This window comes from Propithecus coquereli, unplaced genomic scaffold (assembly GCF_000956105.1).
Source record: "Propithecus coquereli isolate 6110/MARCELLA unplaced genomic scaffold, Pcoq_1.0 Scaffold163, whole genome shotgun sequence".
Lineage (NCBI taxonomy): Eukaryota > Metazoa > Chordata > Mammalia > Primates > Indriidae > Propithecus > Propithecus coquereli.
In genome coordinates, this window is record NW_012140858.1 from 1927174 (window position 1) to 1945153 (window position 17980).

The following is a 17980-nucleotide window of genomic DNA, read 5'->3' on the forward strand; positions in this document are numbered from 1 at the left end:
GAAAACAAAAAGCAAATATAGAGAAAGTACTAAGAACCAGCAAAAGGTATTAAGCCCTTGTTGAGGATAAAGAAGGAACAGAAACAACTTAGATGGAAGGTTATAAAGACTTAAAGCTCAGCTAGACCTGCTGGAACAGTAGGAATACTCAGAAGGAACTGGAACATTGGAGGCTTATCTCTCTGATGCAGAAAAGGAAACAGTGGCAGGAAAGAATGTTTCAGTTCCCATCAAAGAAGTGCAGACGCTTTAAGTCTTAGAAATTGAATTCTAAGGAAAGGCGGGGCTTGGGTGAAAAGTCACTAACTCAGGGGATTCCCTGGACCTCAGGCCAGTGGACACACAGGTTCCAGCAACTCAACAGCAGCTCAAGGACCAGCCGAGGGTAATTCTCCACAGGAGACAAAAGTGAAACCTCCTATCCACGAATCGGGACTCAGAGGCAAACATTCAATAATAGAAACCTATGGAGTTCAGAACTAAAACAATTCCTGGATCTTTCTGGGGATACAGAAATTCAGAGAAAAGAACAGGAAATTGAGATTGTGAAGGATACATGTAAGATGATGCATTTTACTTGAACAGTTTCCTACTATAAATGTGGGATACCCTGCCCGGAAAGAAAGAAGTTCTTTCACTAAGCAGATAATAGACCTTCAGCGATGGCAAACAGTGGGTAGAAATAGAGCTCAAGTGAGAAATGAAAAGGTTCTAAATACTTGAAACAGGCATCAAGAAAGACTTAGAGCCACCACTGCAAAAACATGGGAAGCACAGTGTCAGAATGAATCCAACTAACCTTATGAGAAGAGAGTTCCCAATCGAAGTTTAAATGGACAGGTGGTGGGTGCCAGACTGTTTGGTAACCTATAGAGGCTGAACTATGACATGCTAGGTTACACTTAATACCGGTAATTTAGAGTCCACATTGCAAAAGAGAAGGTAACGACAGACTTCTTTCCGAACTTGACACCATGGGCCCTCCAACACACTCAACCTAGAATTTAGACCTCATCCCCTCCCACTGTCCCCAGCTCACTCTGCTCCAGCCATACTGACTTCCTTCACATTCCTAGAACATGCCAAGGACATACCTGCCTCAGGACCTTGGCACTTGCCATTCCCCCTGTACACAGAAGGAGTAACGTCTGTTACAAACAAGATTTCTAGGATGGAACAGATAAACACACTCTCCATTCCAGCAGGACCACTCTGGCTGAGACGCAGTAGAGAAGACATTGGGGAGGAAAGAATTTGGAACTCCAATGCATTTACAGTTTAGTTTGCAAAAGGAGGTAGATTTTATTTCTGCACTTTAATTTCTCCAAGAATTTAATAATTTGAGGGAATTCATTTTCAACTCGTAAGCATTATTATGCAGCTGGAAATGTATTTGGGGGTTAGGTCTATGATGTCATGAGGTGCTCATAGTGCAACCTCTGTTGATACAGACAGGACAAGACAGCCAGGCACAATGTGAGATGAAAAACAAAATAAAAAGTAAATTTTCAGCCTTAGGGGCTGCATGGCCCTCATTAGCATCCAATGCATTTCAGAATCTTCTAAACTGTCCACCCAGAGGTGGACCCAAAAAGAGCAGCAGTGAAGATGAGAGAGAGGCCTCAGGGAGGTAAGAGTAGGACCTACCCTATTCTGCTGTTTTCCTTCAAAGGGGCAGCCTCTTCTGGTTGCCCATAAATTTGTATGTTAAACCCAAAGGATTAAAGAACAAAAGAAACTACAGAGATGGCTTTATCCCTTCCCACTAGGGGGCGCTGTGGAGTTAATACAGCTGGCATCTATAACACATGGCTTCCTCAAAAGGCCACAAGGGAAGAGTTTCTAAGGAGCCCAGCCTTACTTAGACTGCCGTTCTATATGTCAAGTTAATGCGCTTATACACTGCCCAATCATGAGGCCTCTTTGTCCTGCCGGTGCCCAACACAGTGTGGCTCACACTTCTAGTTGTCCCTAATGAATATCCTTAGGGGTCGGTTGTCTTAAATTTGGGGTGAAAAATAAAACACTGAATTCTCAATCTAGGATTCCCAGGGAGCTCTGAATAAAGCCATCCACTCTTGGTCTATATCCTCTATGTGCCAGAACCCTGTGGGGAAGGGTGAGAGGATTCAGGTATCTTGAAACCAGACAAATATAACAGAGTTCGTTAGATTAGAACGACAGCCCGAGTCTCCTGACTCCCAAACTAGCATTATTTATGCTCCCCAACGCTGTACAGCTCAGTTCACATATTTAACTTATTGTCCTGACGTACAAAACAGAAAGGCGTCTACACCTACCTGCTGGGGCAGTTGTTATCACTACTTGCGCTGTGTGTTCCTCAGCAGATCCCAGCAGGGTGATAGTCACTGTATAATCAGTTGTCGGGTACAGATCCAGACACACTACTGGAGTTCGTTCCCTCGTTGTGAAGTTAAATGATGTTGCATGATAAAAGTTATCCAGATACCACCTTTGACCCAGAACCGTAAACTGTCACAAGATTAAAAGAAAGCATTGCATTAAATTTTCTGTAGCTTGCAGATGTCTAGACTGTAAGCAAAACGGAGTCGAAGCAAGAAAGTTCCTTCTATTTATCCCTACCCGCTCAGAGTTATTTTTCATACACTAGCGAGCTAAACTGAGGAAGACTCTACAAAGCTACCTTACCTATCCTATGCGACTTCCCTCATAACCAGAGATAGGACTAAGTTTAAAATGTGTGACTGTATCTCAGATGAATAAAATGTCAGGCTATTCTAAAGTAATCCCTTAATGCCCACCCAAGTGAAAGAAATTGAACTGGGGCTACTGGGCAAAATTCTTTTAGTTTCTTTTCATTGTAAACAATCTATGGACAAGCCTCATAGAGCAGAGTACTTAAACTTTCTGAGGACTCCCCCGGATGATGCATTTAAAGCAACTGTGAAATGATACTTCACTGGATCCTTCCTATTAGAGCTCTGGAAAAAAGAGCTTGTGATCCACAGAGTCATCAAACACACCTGTCACCCAGTGATACTCTACCCATTGCCAACTCAAGCAGCAGCTATAGGGAGTTATAGGGGAAAAACTCTCGTGAAGCTTCCATAAGTAATACGATCAGCCCTCGATCAGTCAGTGTGTGTTAGCCGGTGGAGATGCCCATGTGTTTAGTGTTTCCACTGATGCTGGCGTCACTGGCCATCTCTCCCTCCTCATCACTGTCAGTCACTGACTCTTCCCCATCAGTCTCTCACAGCTGTCCAAGACCAGGACACCTAGAGATTCCTCTCTCCCAAACTCTTCAAATTCTCTTGGATAACTTAAAGATCCTTATAGATAAGCCATCAAAACTCGACCTCAGAGTTCCTTGAGCTCAATGCTATGAACTTCCTCCACTCCACTTCAGCCACCCCTTCTATGGCCACATTCTAGACTGTGTCATCATCAGTGTTGCTCCCCCAGGATCTTGTGGCAGTCCCCTATTCTTCTGGACCACTTACCCGTGAGGCATAACGTGTTCCTGTGTGTTTGGGGAATATCTATTTTCCCTTTTGTACACTGCTTTTGAATGTTCACTTTTTTCCCAAGGGATTTAAGAGTGCTTCGCATGTTACATAAATTAATCTTTGTCTAACATATTTTAAAAAGCAATATTTTTCAGTTTTACTCTTTAATCATTTCTGTATAGGGTATGAAATAAGAATTACTTGTTTTCTTAACCAAGTTGTTAACCAGTTGTCCTAGAACCGCCTGTTGAATAAAACCTTCCTTTCTCTACTGATTTGAAAAATCATCTTTATCATATATTACAATTATTTTGGTACCTGAATATGTTTCTAGCTTTAGCATTCTTTCTAATATGAAAATTTCAATATTTCACTTGCCTGCTAAAAATCCTTCAGTGGCTCCACACAGACATCAAAATAAAATCTAAATTCAAAACATGGCATACGGGGCCCCTCATGACCTGGTCACTGCTTAGATCTTGCCTCCTCTTTTCTTGCTCTTCTTGCTGCTCTACTTACCCACAATGCCTGTCTTCAACCTCTCCCCAGCTCCTTCATCTGACTAATTCCTGCTTCTCTTCTATGACTCAGTATAGTCTTTGCTTCTTGTTAAAAAATTATACCTGGACTTACACACACACACACACACAAAATCTTCTATTCCATTATTTATTTACTTTTTATCAAAGCACTCATTATACCACACTGTAGTTGCTCGTTTACTTGTATTAATATATTTCTATTAGTTTGAACTGGAACTTCTCAGTCCCAATACATATTATTCTTTTGGTAAATGGTTATTGAATAAATTAATTAATTTTAATTTAATACTTACTGAGTTTACTTTCTGCCAAATGATTGCTAGGCAAATCATTTAGTGCTAGGCACTAAAAATGACACAAAAATAAATCTTAGTTCCTGCCTGAATTTACCTATAATTTTACGTGTGATGTTCAAAAAAAAATCAAGTTAAATGAGGGCCAAAAGCCATGCAATGAATTTCTTAAAAATCCATGCTCAAATGGGAATTTGATGGCCAAATAAACTGCAATTATTTGAATGCACTAAAATAAAATATAAGTGTGAAATACCAGGCAGGGAAAATGATAGCATATCACCAAACATAGTGTCTTTCTTCAATTTAGTTCCCTCATACCCATCTCACATCTCACATCTGCTTTAGAAACAACAATCACAAACTGTCTAGAGTTCATTCATTTTTAAATACTTTGGATCCTCGCTTGGAGATCACCCAAATTGTTAAGTGACACAATCTTTGACAGATAGCATACGAGATCTTCTTACTTGGTACATTCGTTCTGATCCAACTTTCCTAGAATGCCTGTTCAATTTCAAACAAGTTTGATTAAATACTGAAATATTGAAAATTCCATCATCTTCTAAGAGATCATCTTCTAAAAGAAAAGACAGAACATATAGATAGGTTGCATCATCTTAGCAAAACACATCATGGTTAAGTACAAGTGCAACTCTGACACCTTAAGAGAACCAATTGGATATTTAACAGGAAGAGCATTAAATCTGGTATCAGCAGACTTAGCTTCAAGTCCTGGCTCTATGACTTCTTACTTTTAATGACCTCAGCTCAGTCACTGAACCCCCCAAATCTCAGTTTCCTTATTTGTGAAATCAAGTAACCCAGCTCACTCTTCTTATGTCACAGGCTGTCATTGAGAGAATCAAAGGAAATACTTTTAAATGACTGTAAATTAATAAAGCCGTGATATTTTTAGAAAGTTAATCCTACCACCTGGATAGTCCATAGTCCATGAAGGTAAGCGTACGAGTAGCCGGAAAGTCTGAGAATAAGGAAAAAGGTGAATAAAAATGAAAGGGTATGAGTTAAAACTCTCAGAGCAAATGCTTTCCAACCTAAAAAATGACCAGAAAGTACATGACCAGGCAAGAGGAAATTTGCTTTTACAGTAGACTTTATTTCAAGAGCAAAAAAATAATAATACTAATAATCAGAAAGCAGACTTGTTTCAACCATTGTATAGAAAAAAGTCATTTCAGACCTCCTGCAGTCTAATTCAGTCCTACAATATTCTATTTTCTTCATGTAGTTATAAAGGAGAGTTTGTTTACTAATGAATTAAAGAAATCACAAACAGTCTGGGAGTAATATGGGTAATTTTCAAGGAAAAGCAAATTTCCTAACCAAAAAGCCTGCATGTTCTCTACCAACAAGAAAAAGTTAAATGTCTACCAGAAAGAAGCTATTTTATAACTATCTGTACTGTGTATTTCTCCCATGGGAGTCTCTGCTACCTAAGAAGTAATAATGATCACAATAAATTATTCCAGTCAAAATCAGAACTGTCCCCAGTATTTTCACCGTCACTGACATATGCAGCACAAGGCAATTAGCTGGGAGAATTAAATATTTCTGGCTATAATTGGAAAATGTAGAAATATGGTTCTGAGAGGGAATTTGAAGACCTATCATATGTGCTCTCCTTTATCTTCACAAATTTTAAAGATTTCATAAGGACATCAGAAATGAAAATTGCCACATGTACGCATATGATTTTCAGGAACACCAAATGTATATATTAAGAAATACCCCAGAAAGCATGTGTCTGTACGCTAACAGAACACAGGCGGAGTGCAGTCTGCAGTGTTTCCATCTCATCGTTTTCACATAAGATAGCCGCTGGAGTCTGAATTCAGGGGAACATGGCAACGTGAACACAGGCATCTGGCTCCCACTTCCCACGCCCAGTCCTGACAGAGTGAGTGAGAATAAGTAAAAATGGGTCAAAATTTGCATCTGGGTTGGAAAGAAGGGTCGGTTGCCATACTCGAGGCAAGAACATAAAGACGTTTCTGCTCAGCACAGTGTGGAAGGGACCAGGCGAAAGAAAGACTCTTCTGAGAGCTACTGTGCAACCTGCCTTCCAAGTGAAGGAACATGGTCTCGAAGTTTCGAAGGAAGGAGCTGGAAAGAGAACTGGCGCCCGCGGAGGAAGCAAGGCAGGCCACAGGACAGCTCAGTGATGAACGCTCCATCCGGGCCACGTAACCCAGTGGCTCTCAAATCCACCTGCACATCAAAACCACCCACACACAGCAGATTGGAAGTCACGTTTGGACATCATCTGTATTTTTTTAAAAAGCTCAACAGGCAATTCTGATAGGCAACCAGAGTAAAAAGTGTATATACTAATAATACTATTACTGCTACTGTTCATAATAATAATAACAATGATAATAATAATAATAGTCTTTCCTCAGTATGCATCAGTAACAGGGGAGGACTTCCAAGTAGAGGCCTAGGGACTTGCAGGTCCCACCTGACAGAGAACCTGGGTTAACAGAGGAAGGGACTGCCTCTTTCCTGCCTCAGTAGATGTAGCCCCATAAAGAAGCCAGGTCCAAGGCCAACAGCTTCCCCAATCAAGATAGCAAAGTGCTCGGAAATACAGCTCAGGGTGGGGGGCTTTCTCCCAGCTGCTGCCCGAAGGACACTGGATCACCCAACCCGCAGCTAAGCCTTCACGATGAGATCTGAGATAAGCATCCTAACATTATCCAACCAAAAGTAAGATCAAAGGGAATATCATCCAATTTCATTATGGGGGAAATATCAGACCTAGACAGAACTTTTATCTTCCAAGGATAAGTAATCCAAAAGCAAAAAAAAAAAAAAGAGCCTATAAAATGATCTTACAAAGAAGGAGGGGTAGAAAGCGAAATTGTGCTTAAAATGCAAAGAATGAGCATATTTTGAAAAACAAAATCTTGAGCAAAGTATTGGTAAAATTAGGCAGCATCTGTTTTGTATTTTCAATAAAAACTTTAGAAAAATGGATTCAAACAAGAGAGATAATAAGAGAATGTGACAGCAGGGAGGAAACTGGTTGAGAGAGGCAGAAATAAAAAGGGAACTAGATGAGACCCAAAGAAAAGCAAATGAAAGCACAACAACGGAATTTAAAGTGCATCAGAAATGGTAAAAACTGGACATGTAAATGCATAAATGCAGATATGTGTAAAATGCATATAGATAACAAACTCGTTACATACGGAAGGCAGAGGAAAAAGGCATGGACATAAAAAGGGAAAAATGGAAAAGCAGTGTGGAATAAGGGTATCTGAAGAGCCAAAAACAAACTTTAAAAAAAGGAATAGGCCGGGTGCAGTGGCTGACACCTATAATCCCAGCGCTTTGGGAGGCTGAGGTGGGAGGATCTCTTGAGGCCAGGAGTTCGAGATCAGCCTGGGTAACATAGTGAGACCCCATCTCTACAAAAAAATAAGAAAAATTAGCCGGGCATGGTGGCGCGTGGCTATAGTCCCAGCTACTCAGGAGGCTGAGGCAGGAGGATGGCTTGAGCCCAGGAGTTTGAGGTTACAGTGAGCTATGATCGTGCCACTGCACTCCACCCTGGGCAACAAGGTGAGATCCTGTCCCCTGAGCCCCCCAAAAAAGCAATAATCAGAAATGTAATGAAAAAAATATTCCTAATGTATAAATAGACCATAATCTAAAGATCAAAAAACTCAAAGAGTACCAGGAAAACTTAGTGCAAAATGTGAGCATTTATATGCCCCCAGACTGAAGTTCATTGAAGGAAAAGATTTGTGTCACTCACTACTGAATCGCCAATGCCCCAAACAATGCCAGGCACATACTAGGTAGTCAATAAACATTTACCAGGTGCGTGAATAAATGATTAATGTCTTAAATTTTATGACTAAAGGAAGCCTTTATGATACCCAAATCGAAAATCAGATTGCCTGTGTAGGATTAAAAAAAAAGTAACACCTATTTCCAACTCCTCTTTCAAAGCTTTAAATTTCCAAAGCCAAAATGAAATATTTCTAGAATTCTGAAAACAAAAGGTTATGATCCAAGACTTTAATCTTCAGTCAAGCTCTCATTCATATGTGAAGGCAACAAAAAGACATTCTCAGATAATCATGGGCTCAGTGAGGAGAGTAAGTATCTCTCCATAAGTATCCTATTCCCTCAGTGAGGAGAAGGTAGAAATCATCAATAAATAAAAATAGAGAAAAAAATAGGTAAAGTGGTATAAAAAAGACTAGCAATATGCAACGAAACTATCAAAACACATACCTAAGGTTAAATCATTTCTACAAATATTGCTATAAATCAATATAAAATGAATTCTTTAAAGACATAATATATGTTAAAAATAAGAAGGTGGCCAGGTACAGTAGCTCATGCTTGTAATCCTAGCACTTTGGAAGGCCGAGACAGGAGGATCGCTTGAGATCAGAAGTTCAAGACCAGCCTGGGCAATGTAGCAAGACCCTAGCTCTACAAAAATTAAGAAAAATTAGCCAGGTGTGATAGCACATGCCTATAGTCTCAGCTACTCGGGAGGCTAAGGCAAGAGGATTGCTTGAGACCAGGAGTTCTGCAGTGAGCTATGATCACACCACTGCACTCCAGCCTGGGTGACAGAGTAAGATCTTCTCTCAAAAAAAAAAAAAAAACTTAAAAAAATGAGAAGCTGACAGTGAAATACCATATTAAACCAATAATATAAGGGAAGAGAGAGGGGAAGGAATAAAAGGAAGTAAAGAATGCTAACTTCCTTATCTTATTCAGGGAGAAGTTAACATTTCATTCTTAACACTGAAAATAAAAGAAATACACAAGGCCGGGTGCGGTGGCTCACGCCTGTAATCCTAGCACTCTGGGAGGCCGAGGAGGGCGGATCGTTTGAGCTCAGGAGTTCGAAACCAGCTCTAAGCAAGAGCGAGACCCCGTCTCTACTAAAAATAGAAAATAAATTAATCGGCCAACTAAAAATATATAGAAAAAATTAGCCGGGCATGGTGGTGCATGCCTGTAGTCCCAGCTACTCAGGAGGCTGAGGCAGAAGGATTGCTTGAGCCCAGGAGTGTGAGGTTGCTGTGAGCTAGGCTGACGCCATGGCACTGACTCTAGCCCGGGCAACAGAGTGAGACTCTGTCTCAAAAAAAAAAAAAAAAGAAATACACATACACACCCGAATAGAGTTTGTTTTTTAATGTGATCACTTATAGAATAAAAACAAAGTCTATACTGTCTGACTCATTGAAAAAGAGAATCTGTATAGCAAAAAGATAGAAAACAAAAGATATAGCAAAGTAGCATAAACAAAGAGAAACAATGAAGTCAGATGACAGAAGAAAGGAAAATCATATTACAAAAAAATAATGTAAACTGGAGAACCTATCTATTCAAAAATAAAACCTGTCCCAGAAAGGTTCTCAATGTAAGCTGCCTCCTAGAGTACACCTATAGCAATGTTATCCAGATAGCTTTTAGAAGAAAAAAAGTATACAAAGGCATATTATGCAAATGCAAGCGCAAAGAAATCAAGAAAACGAATATTACTAGCAAAGTAGAGTTCAAGGCAAAAAAAAAAAAATTAAACAGGCTAAGGTGAGCCATTTGGTACTAGTGAAAGAATCTATAATAAAGATAGCAGTCATGAACATTAATATCACAACATCAAAACGTGTAAAACGAACCAATTAGAATCCCTAAGAGAAACTGAGAAAAACAGCAATCCAAGTAAGAAAAAAAAAAAACAAGGAATCCTGAATAGCCTCATTAATAAAGTTGATTGAAGACTAGATCTTACTCCACCTACCAGCAAACATTCTACCTTATTATCCAGCATCTATTGAAATTACCAAACTTGGCCAAGTAGCAAGGCCCAAGAAAATGTCAACAAATCCCAAGCATAACAAAATGTAATAAAACTGGTTGGGCGTGGTGGCTCACGCCTGTAATCCTAGCACTCTGGGAGGCTGAGGCAGGTGGATCATTTGAGCTCAGGAGTTCAAGACCAGCCTGAGCAAGAGTGAGACCCCGTCTCTACTAAAAATAGAGAAAGAAATTAGCTGTACAACTAAAAATATATAGAAAAAAGTAGCCGGGCATGGTGGTGCATGCCTGTAGTCCCAGCTATTCGGGAGGCTGAGGCAGTAGGATTGCTTGAGCCCAGGAGTTTGAGGTTGCTGTGAGCTAGGCTGACGCCACGGCACTCTAGCCCGGGCAACAGAGTGAGACTGTGTCTCAAAAAAAAAAAATGTAATAAAACTGGAAATCAACAAGAAAGTATAAATGTTCTAAATGTTACAAAGGAAAAAAACTACTTGTATAAAACACTTATAATTAATTCTTCAATCAAAGGGGAAATCCAAGTAGCAATTATGTAACCCTTTGAAAGTAAGGGTAAAGAGAACACACATTAAAACACTCATAAATAATTTTTTAATCAAAGGAAAAATCAGAATAGCAATTATATCATGACTTGAAAGTAAAGAAAATGCTTATCAATGCCTGCGGAATTCTGCGAAAGAAAAGCATTAAAAATTTTATTATCAAACATAAAAGAATGGAAATAAGTTGAATTTTTTAATGCATTCAACACAAGAATTTAGAAACAGAACAATATAAACAATTTAAGAGATACATGGAGAAGCATGTAATAAAAATAAGAGGAGAAATTAATGAGTTAGAAAGAGGAAAATTTAAAAACCCAAGAGTTCATTCTTGGGGGAAAGGAAACAGTAATAAAACAGACAAGCTAATCAACTTTTAAAAAGAGAAGAAAAACAAAATTAGGAGTCAGAATAAGCTGGGATTATATAGCCTATAGCCCCAGAGGAATTGTAAGCAAATATACCATGTGACACCTCTGCTGACATATTTAAAATCTCAAATAAATGGACATATTTGAGAAAAATACAAATTATAAAAATTGACGCAAGCAAATGTAAGAAACTTAGACCCCAAGTCAAGAAAGAAATTGACAAAGTTGGTAAAGAATCATCTCCCTAAAGGGGTGAAACTTAAATGATCTTATGAGCAAACTTTAAAGAAGGGAATAATTCCAAAGGGTATAAACTGTTCCAGAGCAAAAAAAAAAAAAATATATGGAAAACTTCCCAAGTCATTTTAAGGGAACTAGCATTACCCTGATAATGAAATCAGACAACGGAATGTGCAGGATCTAGAAGAAGAGAATGACAAATCTTTACCACAGTGCTAAATAGAGAAAGACGAGTAGATACTGAGTAAATGTAGAAACATACCTCACTTCCAGTTGGGATGACTCAATATAAATCCTAATTCTCACTAGATTAACTTGCAAATTTAATCCAATTCCATTTAAAATTTCAGACAGAGGAAAGCAGTCCAGAGACATTAAATAACTCATTACCCAACTCTTCAACACAAAGTTAAAATGCAAAACCAGACCTGCCTGCCTCCAAAGACCATGATTTTCCCAGTGGAAAGTAACTGGCAGAGGTAATCAGATATTAGGAGAAACAGCTGACACTGAACAGCAACCTGTCATCCTCACTGAACAGTGACAGATGAGTTTCAAGTCCTGGGGTGATCTTTTAAAGAAGACATATCCCTCTGAGCCCATAGCAGTTTCTTATTAATTTTGTAAAGTTTCTCCAATTGGTCACCATATTAGTTTTATAATATCTTTGCCTACATATTATTTACTTAGAAAGAAATAATTTTGTTTTATTTATATACAAGTACTGAGGGGACCAATTTGTATAATTTCATAGTTGGTTTTATATTGTTAAGATTGGCAGACTTTTCAATTATTTCTGCTGAATCTGTGTCACTTCCCAGTACCTAGTGGCAGCAATATCTGAGGATTGAGCTAATTGTCTTAAGTAGGACAGCAAACAGCTAATTAAGAACTACATCGACTCCCCCAAAATAATAAATGTCATCGACAGCTTCTCAAGTTTTGTTTACAAGGTATTTAATTCATCCTCACACTCCATAACCAGAATTATATTTTCAAAAAAAAATTACTGTAATTGTCACAGTGTTGTTAAAAAATTTACGTGACAATCACATGCAATGAAGTTTATTCCTGCTTCTTGAAGCTCCTTCCTGTGCACTCCCCTTTTCAACCAACATCTACCCTTCTGCACCCCTCCCACCTCCCCCGTCCACTCACCTGCTCTCGATTTGATTCCTGACCCAAGTCAGTCCTGGGGTCAGCTCTCGTCTTAGACCTAAAGCTGCTGTGTCAGCCTCCCTGGTTCTTCCTCTCTCCCAGGCAAGGGCAAGAAATGACTGTTGAGTTTGCCACCAAAAATAAGCCACATGGCTACCCTCTATTGCCTTGGATACCTGAGAATGGACTACATCATCACCTGAAGTTTTCCTCTTTTATTTTTTTTAGACAGAGTCTCGCTCTGTTGCCCGGGCTAGAATGCAGTGGCGTGATCATAGCTCACTGCAACCTCCAACTCCTGGGCTCAAGCGATCCTCCTGTCTCAGCCTCCTGAGTAGCTGGGATCACAGGCGTGTGCCACCATGACTGGCTAACTTTTCTATTTTTGGTAGAGACGAGTCTCGCTCTTGCTCAGGCTGGTCTCAAACCTCTAGCCTCAAGTGATCCTCCTGCCTCAGCCCCCCAGAGTGCTAGGAATACAGATGTGAGCCACCACACCTGGCCCATTTTCCTCTTTTAAATGCCTTTTTATTACCTTCTACTTCTACCAGAGGACTCAGCTGAGAAACAGTACATCGGAGTCCATTCAAACTGGTGCCACTAGGACAGAAATCTCTCCTACTAGACCTGCTGTGTTTCTGACTCCGGAGCAACTACATCCCCGCTGAGTACAAATCTCAGAAAGCAAGTGCGAACTCTCCTGCCCAACTGATGGATGCTGAAAAATGTTTCCCCACAGCCTGTGCTTAGCATTTTCCAGGAGGAAATGAGACTTCACTTCCACCTACCAGCTGTCTGGAAAGCAATGACGGCTGGCACAGAGCGCCTGGGAGGGGCTGTGGAGATGCTCACGGTGTAGTTGGCACCTTGGTACAGGTCTAGGCACACTTCTGGGGCCCTGCTGTCTGTGGTCAGGTTGACTGTCTCCTCATGAACTGATTCCATCGGGTCCAACTGCTGTCCTCGTATGTATACCTTTGTGAGAGGAAAAGACAAGAGAGCCCACTGTGACTCCTGTCAATACAACCGAGGTTTTGTGGTGCTGGGTCCTATTCTGCTGTTTCACACGGCGCTGCTCAACCAGGGAGGATAAATAAGGTAAACCTCACTATCAGGTATCTGGTGATCAAGTCTGATCATCCCAGTGATCAATAAACCCTAAGAAGTGACAACAATGAGGCGACTCTCTAGGAAGTGCTGTCCTGCACACAAACGGTCAACCACGAAAGGAGGCTGTCACCGCATGGGGACCGCTCGCTGCATCTGTCGCTGAGTCAGCAGGTGCTTCCAGGCTTGCTCTGGGGAAGTGAACACAAGTGCTTGGAAACAAGCACCGATGATGATGCCAAATATGAATGCATCCCCCACATACACACCCTGTCAAGTGACAAATATGTTAAACACAAAGTGTCAAATAACAAAATAACCCAGATATCTTAAAAATCCTACCCACTCTTTTTAAATGCCAGTGGGATTAGAAAGCAATTAGATTGAGACGCTCTTATGGAAACAAGTCCCTCTGACTCAAAGCCCCAGGAGTCACCACTGCTGCCCTAGGAGGGAAAAGTGGATCACTTTACTTACCACGTACAGGATCTTGGAGTTTATTCTTCCCGAGTTTGTTTGCCACCTCACACAGGTGTTATTAAACACTGAGACATCGTGAATTTCTGTCATTATTTCTAAAACAGAAAAAGAGAGTTGACTCATGGAATGTATCAATGGGCTTTGGAAAAATCCTGATGGAGATTAGTTTGTCTGCACAGCCGGCGTCTCTGCTGTTCGCCGTTCATACCGCCATTCGGATACCAAGCCTGGCACATTACCTGACTTGGAAGCAAAGGAAAGATGCCTGCTCGAGTGTGGGTAAGAATTCCAGCCTGCGATTAGCCTGACAGGCCATGGATGTCACTGGCATCTGGAACGAGGCCCAGCGCGGAGCCCTGAGTTGAATGTTCCCTACAAAGCACAGGTGAGACCTGCTTCCACCTTTCCCATCCCATCCAGGTGGTGGGTGCTCTTATTCCCAAGGAGCAAGATGACATGTATCACCACACAGGACCACTCCCCAGGAGCAGCTCGGGGTAAGCGAAATACATTCTCCACAAGATCCCTGGATACTTGTGGGACTCCTTTAACTGAAGCTATTTAATCTTGGTCTATTAGGAAGCCACCGACTTCTCTGGGTTGTTCTGCTTCTTTTAAATATGCTGCATAAATTCCGTGTAATGAATTTAGCAATGTGGGCTACCATATTAGGGCCTTGGTTCCCTGAGGTAACACAGCTTCCAACAGACCCAGTCAATCACCTAAGTGGCTGTTCAGACAGGAAGGGGTGGGGGATCTAGCTTTTTATTTCTTTAAAATGAAATTCCCTACAGAAAAATAAGACTATCTCTATTTTCAAATGATACTATCTTGTATACAGAAAACCATAAGGAATACACACACACACACACACACACACACACACACACACACGCACACCTATTAAACCTAAGAAAGGAGTGCAGCCAAGTTGCAGGAAATAAGATTAATGTACTAAATCTATTGCATTTCTACACGCTAGCAATAAATAATCCAAAAATGGAATTAAGAAAACAATTTCATTTACAATGGCATCCAAAAGAAAAAAAATCCCTGCAGACAGAAGCCACCATACCGTTATCCCTGGAAAAGGGAATCTCCACATCACCAAACAGGGATACTCCAAGCATTCGCACTGAAGCAGACACCGCTTACGAATTCTTTGAACTCTCTGCAGCTCACTCACCTGCTCACTGTTCCAGTCCCGCATGGGCTTTGACAACATGCCCATGTCTTGCCTCCCATTCTGGGGCTTCCCTGCTGCGGCACCCACACCCATGCACGTGCAGCCTGGAAGTGCAGGGGAGTTAAAGCCCCATGGAGAGAAGATCTAGTGGGTAAGTCCTTCCCCTGTCTTTCCCCTGAAGGGCAGTCCTACGAAGACTTCGTTTCTACAGCCCCTCAGGACGCTGTTGCACAGCAGAAGCAGTCCTTGTCCTCAATGGAGACTAGTACAACAAGGCATCCTTATATTGGCTTTCCTTCCTTCCCTGCTTTACTGCCCTTGGCCCCCACTACTCCTGCTTCCTGGGGTTTTTTATTCCCTGTTGCGTAATAAATATAAGCCCCCTGCCTCAGGCTCTGTTTTCTGGGAAACCCAAGGCAAGATTCCCATCAAGAAGAGTGAGAAAGATAATTCTCCATCACAGAAAATGACTCTCCTCAACTCAGCTCCTGTCCCTCCCTTCCAGTAAATCTCTTCTCAGCCTCCAAGTGGGACAGGAAGCCTGAACCGCAGGCACCTGTAGAGTCAACTCATTTCTCCTGTACTCGGAACCAACACCAGCTTTGAATTAACCCTGGCCTACTGGTCTCTCTCCCCATAGAAGATTTCACATCTTTACTAAATCATCCCATCTGCACCACTGCCTAGATTCTATGCCCCACATGACCTGGCAGGATCAATGGAGGCAGAGAGAGGAAAATAGGCGAATTTCTGCAAGGACAGCAGATCACCTATGGCTGTCTAAAGCATTCCAGTATCTCTATATCAATATTTTTCCCCAGAACACAGATAATCCCAGCTGTGGGCATGGGTACCCTAGGAGATGCCATGGCCTTATCAGTTCACCCTCTTGGAGAGCACAAAGATGATGCTGGCACTGGTCTTTTATCAGCCTGAACAAGCCCCAAATATTCCCGGCCCCAAAGCTCTTGACACCTCTGCTCACTCACACATCCCTCTGCTGCTGCCTCACCACCCAGTCCAGAAGGAAAAGGAAACGTCCCACCCCTCACCTTCTCTCTGAGTTGCCAGTAAAGCAAATTTTCTTCTTACTCTGCGTCCCTCTGTCACCCAAGCAGAGATTAGAAAGGAGTTTTCTTTCTTGTCCTTCCTTTCTGTTCATTCACTATGACAACTGTAAATGGCATCTCAAAGATGCCATCTGCCTCCAGCCTGTGCCATGCTCTCTACACAGATGGGATTCAGATCCAATTATAAAGATGTCAGATATTTCATCCCAAGAAGAAATTTAATGAAGTTTGGTTGCATTTCCCTCTAGCTGTCAACAAATCAGTTGGAAAAACTTCTTTACAAACATATCAGATATTGAACATCTCCATGAATGCTGCCCTTTTAAAAGAGATGACTTGGGGTGATAGGCCCCAATTCCAATAGTACTGATAATAACTGAAAACATTTCTGAAAGTCTTCTTTGGAACTATCTCCAGGGCTCTTCCATTCGCTCTTCACCCCTAACTGATCAACTGGTGTGGCTATCAAATGCCTCACCTCCTACCATGCCAGGCACTGGGCTGTGAGCATGTTCGGAACAGCGGTCCTTCCCTCAAGGAGCACGTTGTCTAATGATGGGAGCAAACAGGTAAGTGGGAAAATTACAACTCAATAAGTTACAAATTATCACAAAGCTACACCCGTGCATCACAGGGCATAGAGAAAGAAGACATCAACTCTCACCAGAGGGCCCCAGAAGGCCAGCTTCGTGGAGGCCATGACCTTAATGGATAAACGACCCAAGAGTCGGGAAGACACGTAAGCAGACAGGACAGCAGGTTCAAGGCCCGGGACAGTAAGAGGGTGTGGCACAGTCAGAGTGGTGACTGAGGAGGAGGAAAGATAGGAACTGAGCCGGCACAGGGAGGCAGGACCAGGTCAGACTGGGAAAGGCCTTGCTGGCTGGAGTAAGTGCAGACTGACTGCTACGAGCACAGAGAGCCAAACGCATGAAAACGATAGGAGCAGTTTGGGTTTTAGAAAGCTCACTCTGGTGTATTTTGAAGGAGACGCTAGAATACAGAAGAACGAGAGGTCCTAAGGAAAGAATACAGCACCATTTACTCTGAGATTACTATATGTCAGACAGGGAGCGCTCTTTCTAGACTCGAGCTCATCTCCCCAGCAGTCGTAAGCAGTAATGATGGACACAGTAAGAAGAATGAACATTCATTAAGTTATTACTGTGGACCAGACAGTGTGTGCAGTACTTTAAATGTATCACTTCATTTAATCTTCAAAATAACCCCATCAGCTAGATGGGGTGATACCTAAAATGTTAAATATAACCATGTTATAGACCTGAGGCTTAGAGACGTTAAGTAACCTGTCAAAGGTCACACAGCTCCTAAGCAGTCAAGTCGGGATTCAGAACTAGATATGTCAGACTCCACAGCTAAGCGCCTTTGCATTGAAGAGGCTAAGACATGAACTCAGACTGCTGTGTAACAAAACAAGAGACAATTGTGAAGGAGAAACAATAGGAGGTGAGAGAGAAGGAATGGAGAGGAGTCCAGGCTGACTGGCAGCCTCTGAGCCTGAGAGTCTCCAATGCTCTGCTAAGAAATACGGGTGGAGGCAGAACAGGTTGGTGAGAAAGAGACTGCTGGACTGTGTTGACAATATGCTAAATCTGAGTTATCTGCTGACTATTCAGGAAAAAATAGTCTTGAAAGCCATGGACA

At 41.5% G+C, this 17980-nt stretch overlaps 1 protein-coding gene across 2 annotated transcripts in view; it reads right to left on the reverse strand.

Moving 5' to 3' along the window:
• SUSD1 (sushi domain containing 1) overlaps positions 1–17980 on the reverse strand; it is a 117065-nt gene that overhangs the window by 39457 nt on the left and 59628 nt on the right. For both annotated transcript variants that reach the window (XM_012641205.1, XM_012641207.1), the window contains exons 7-10: positions 14057–14154; positions 13261–13447; positions 4797–4906; positions 2301–2493 (exon numbers count right to left, since the gene is read on the reverse strand). In XM_012641205.1, coding sequence (XP_012496659.1) covers positions 2301–2493; positions 4797–4906; positions 13261–13447; positions 14057–14154 — 588 coding nt within the window. The remainder of the gene's footprint in view (positions 1–2300; positions 2494–4796; positions 4907–13260; positions 13448–14056; positions 14155–17980) is intronic.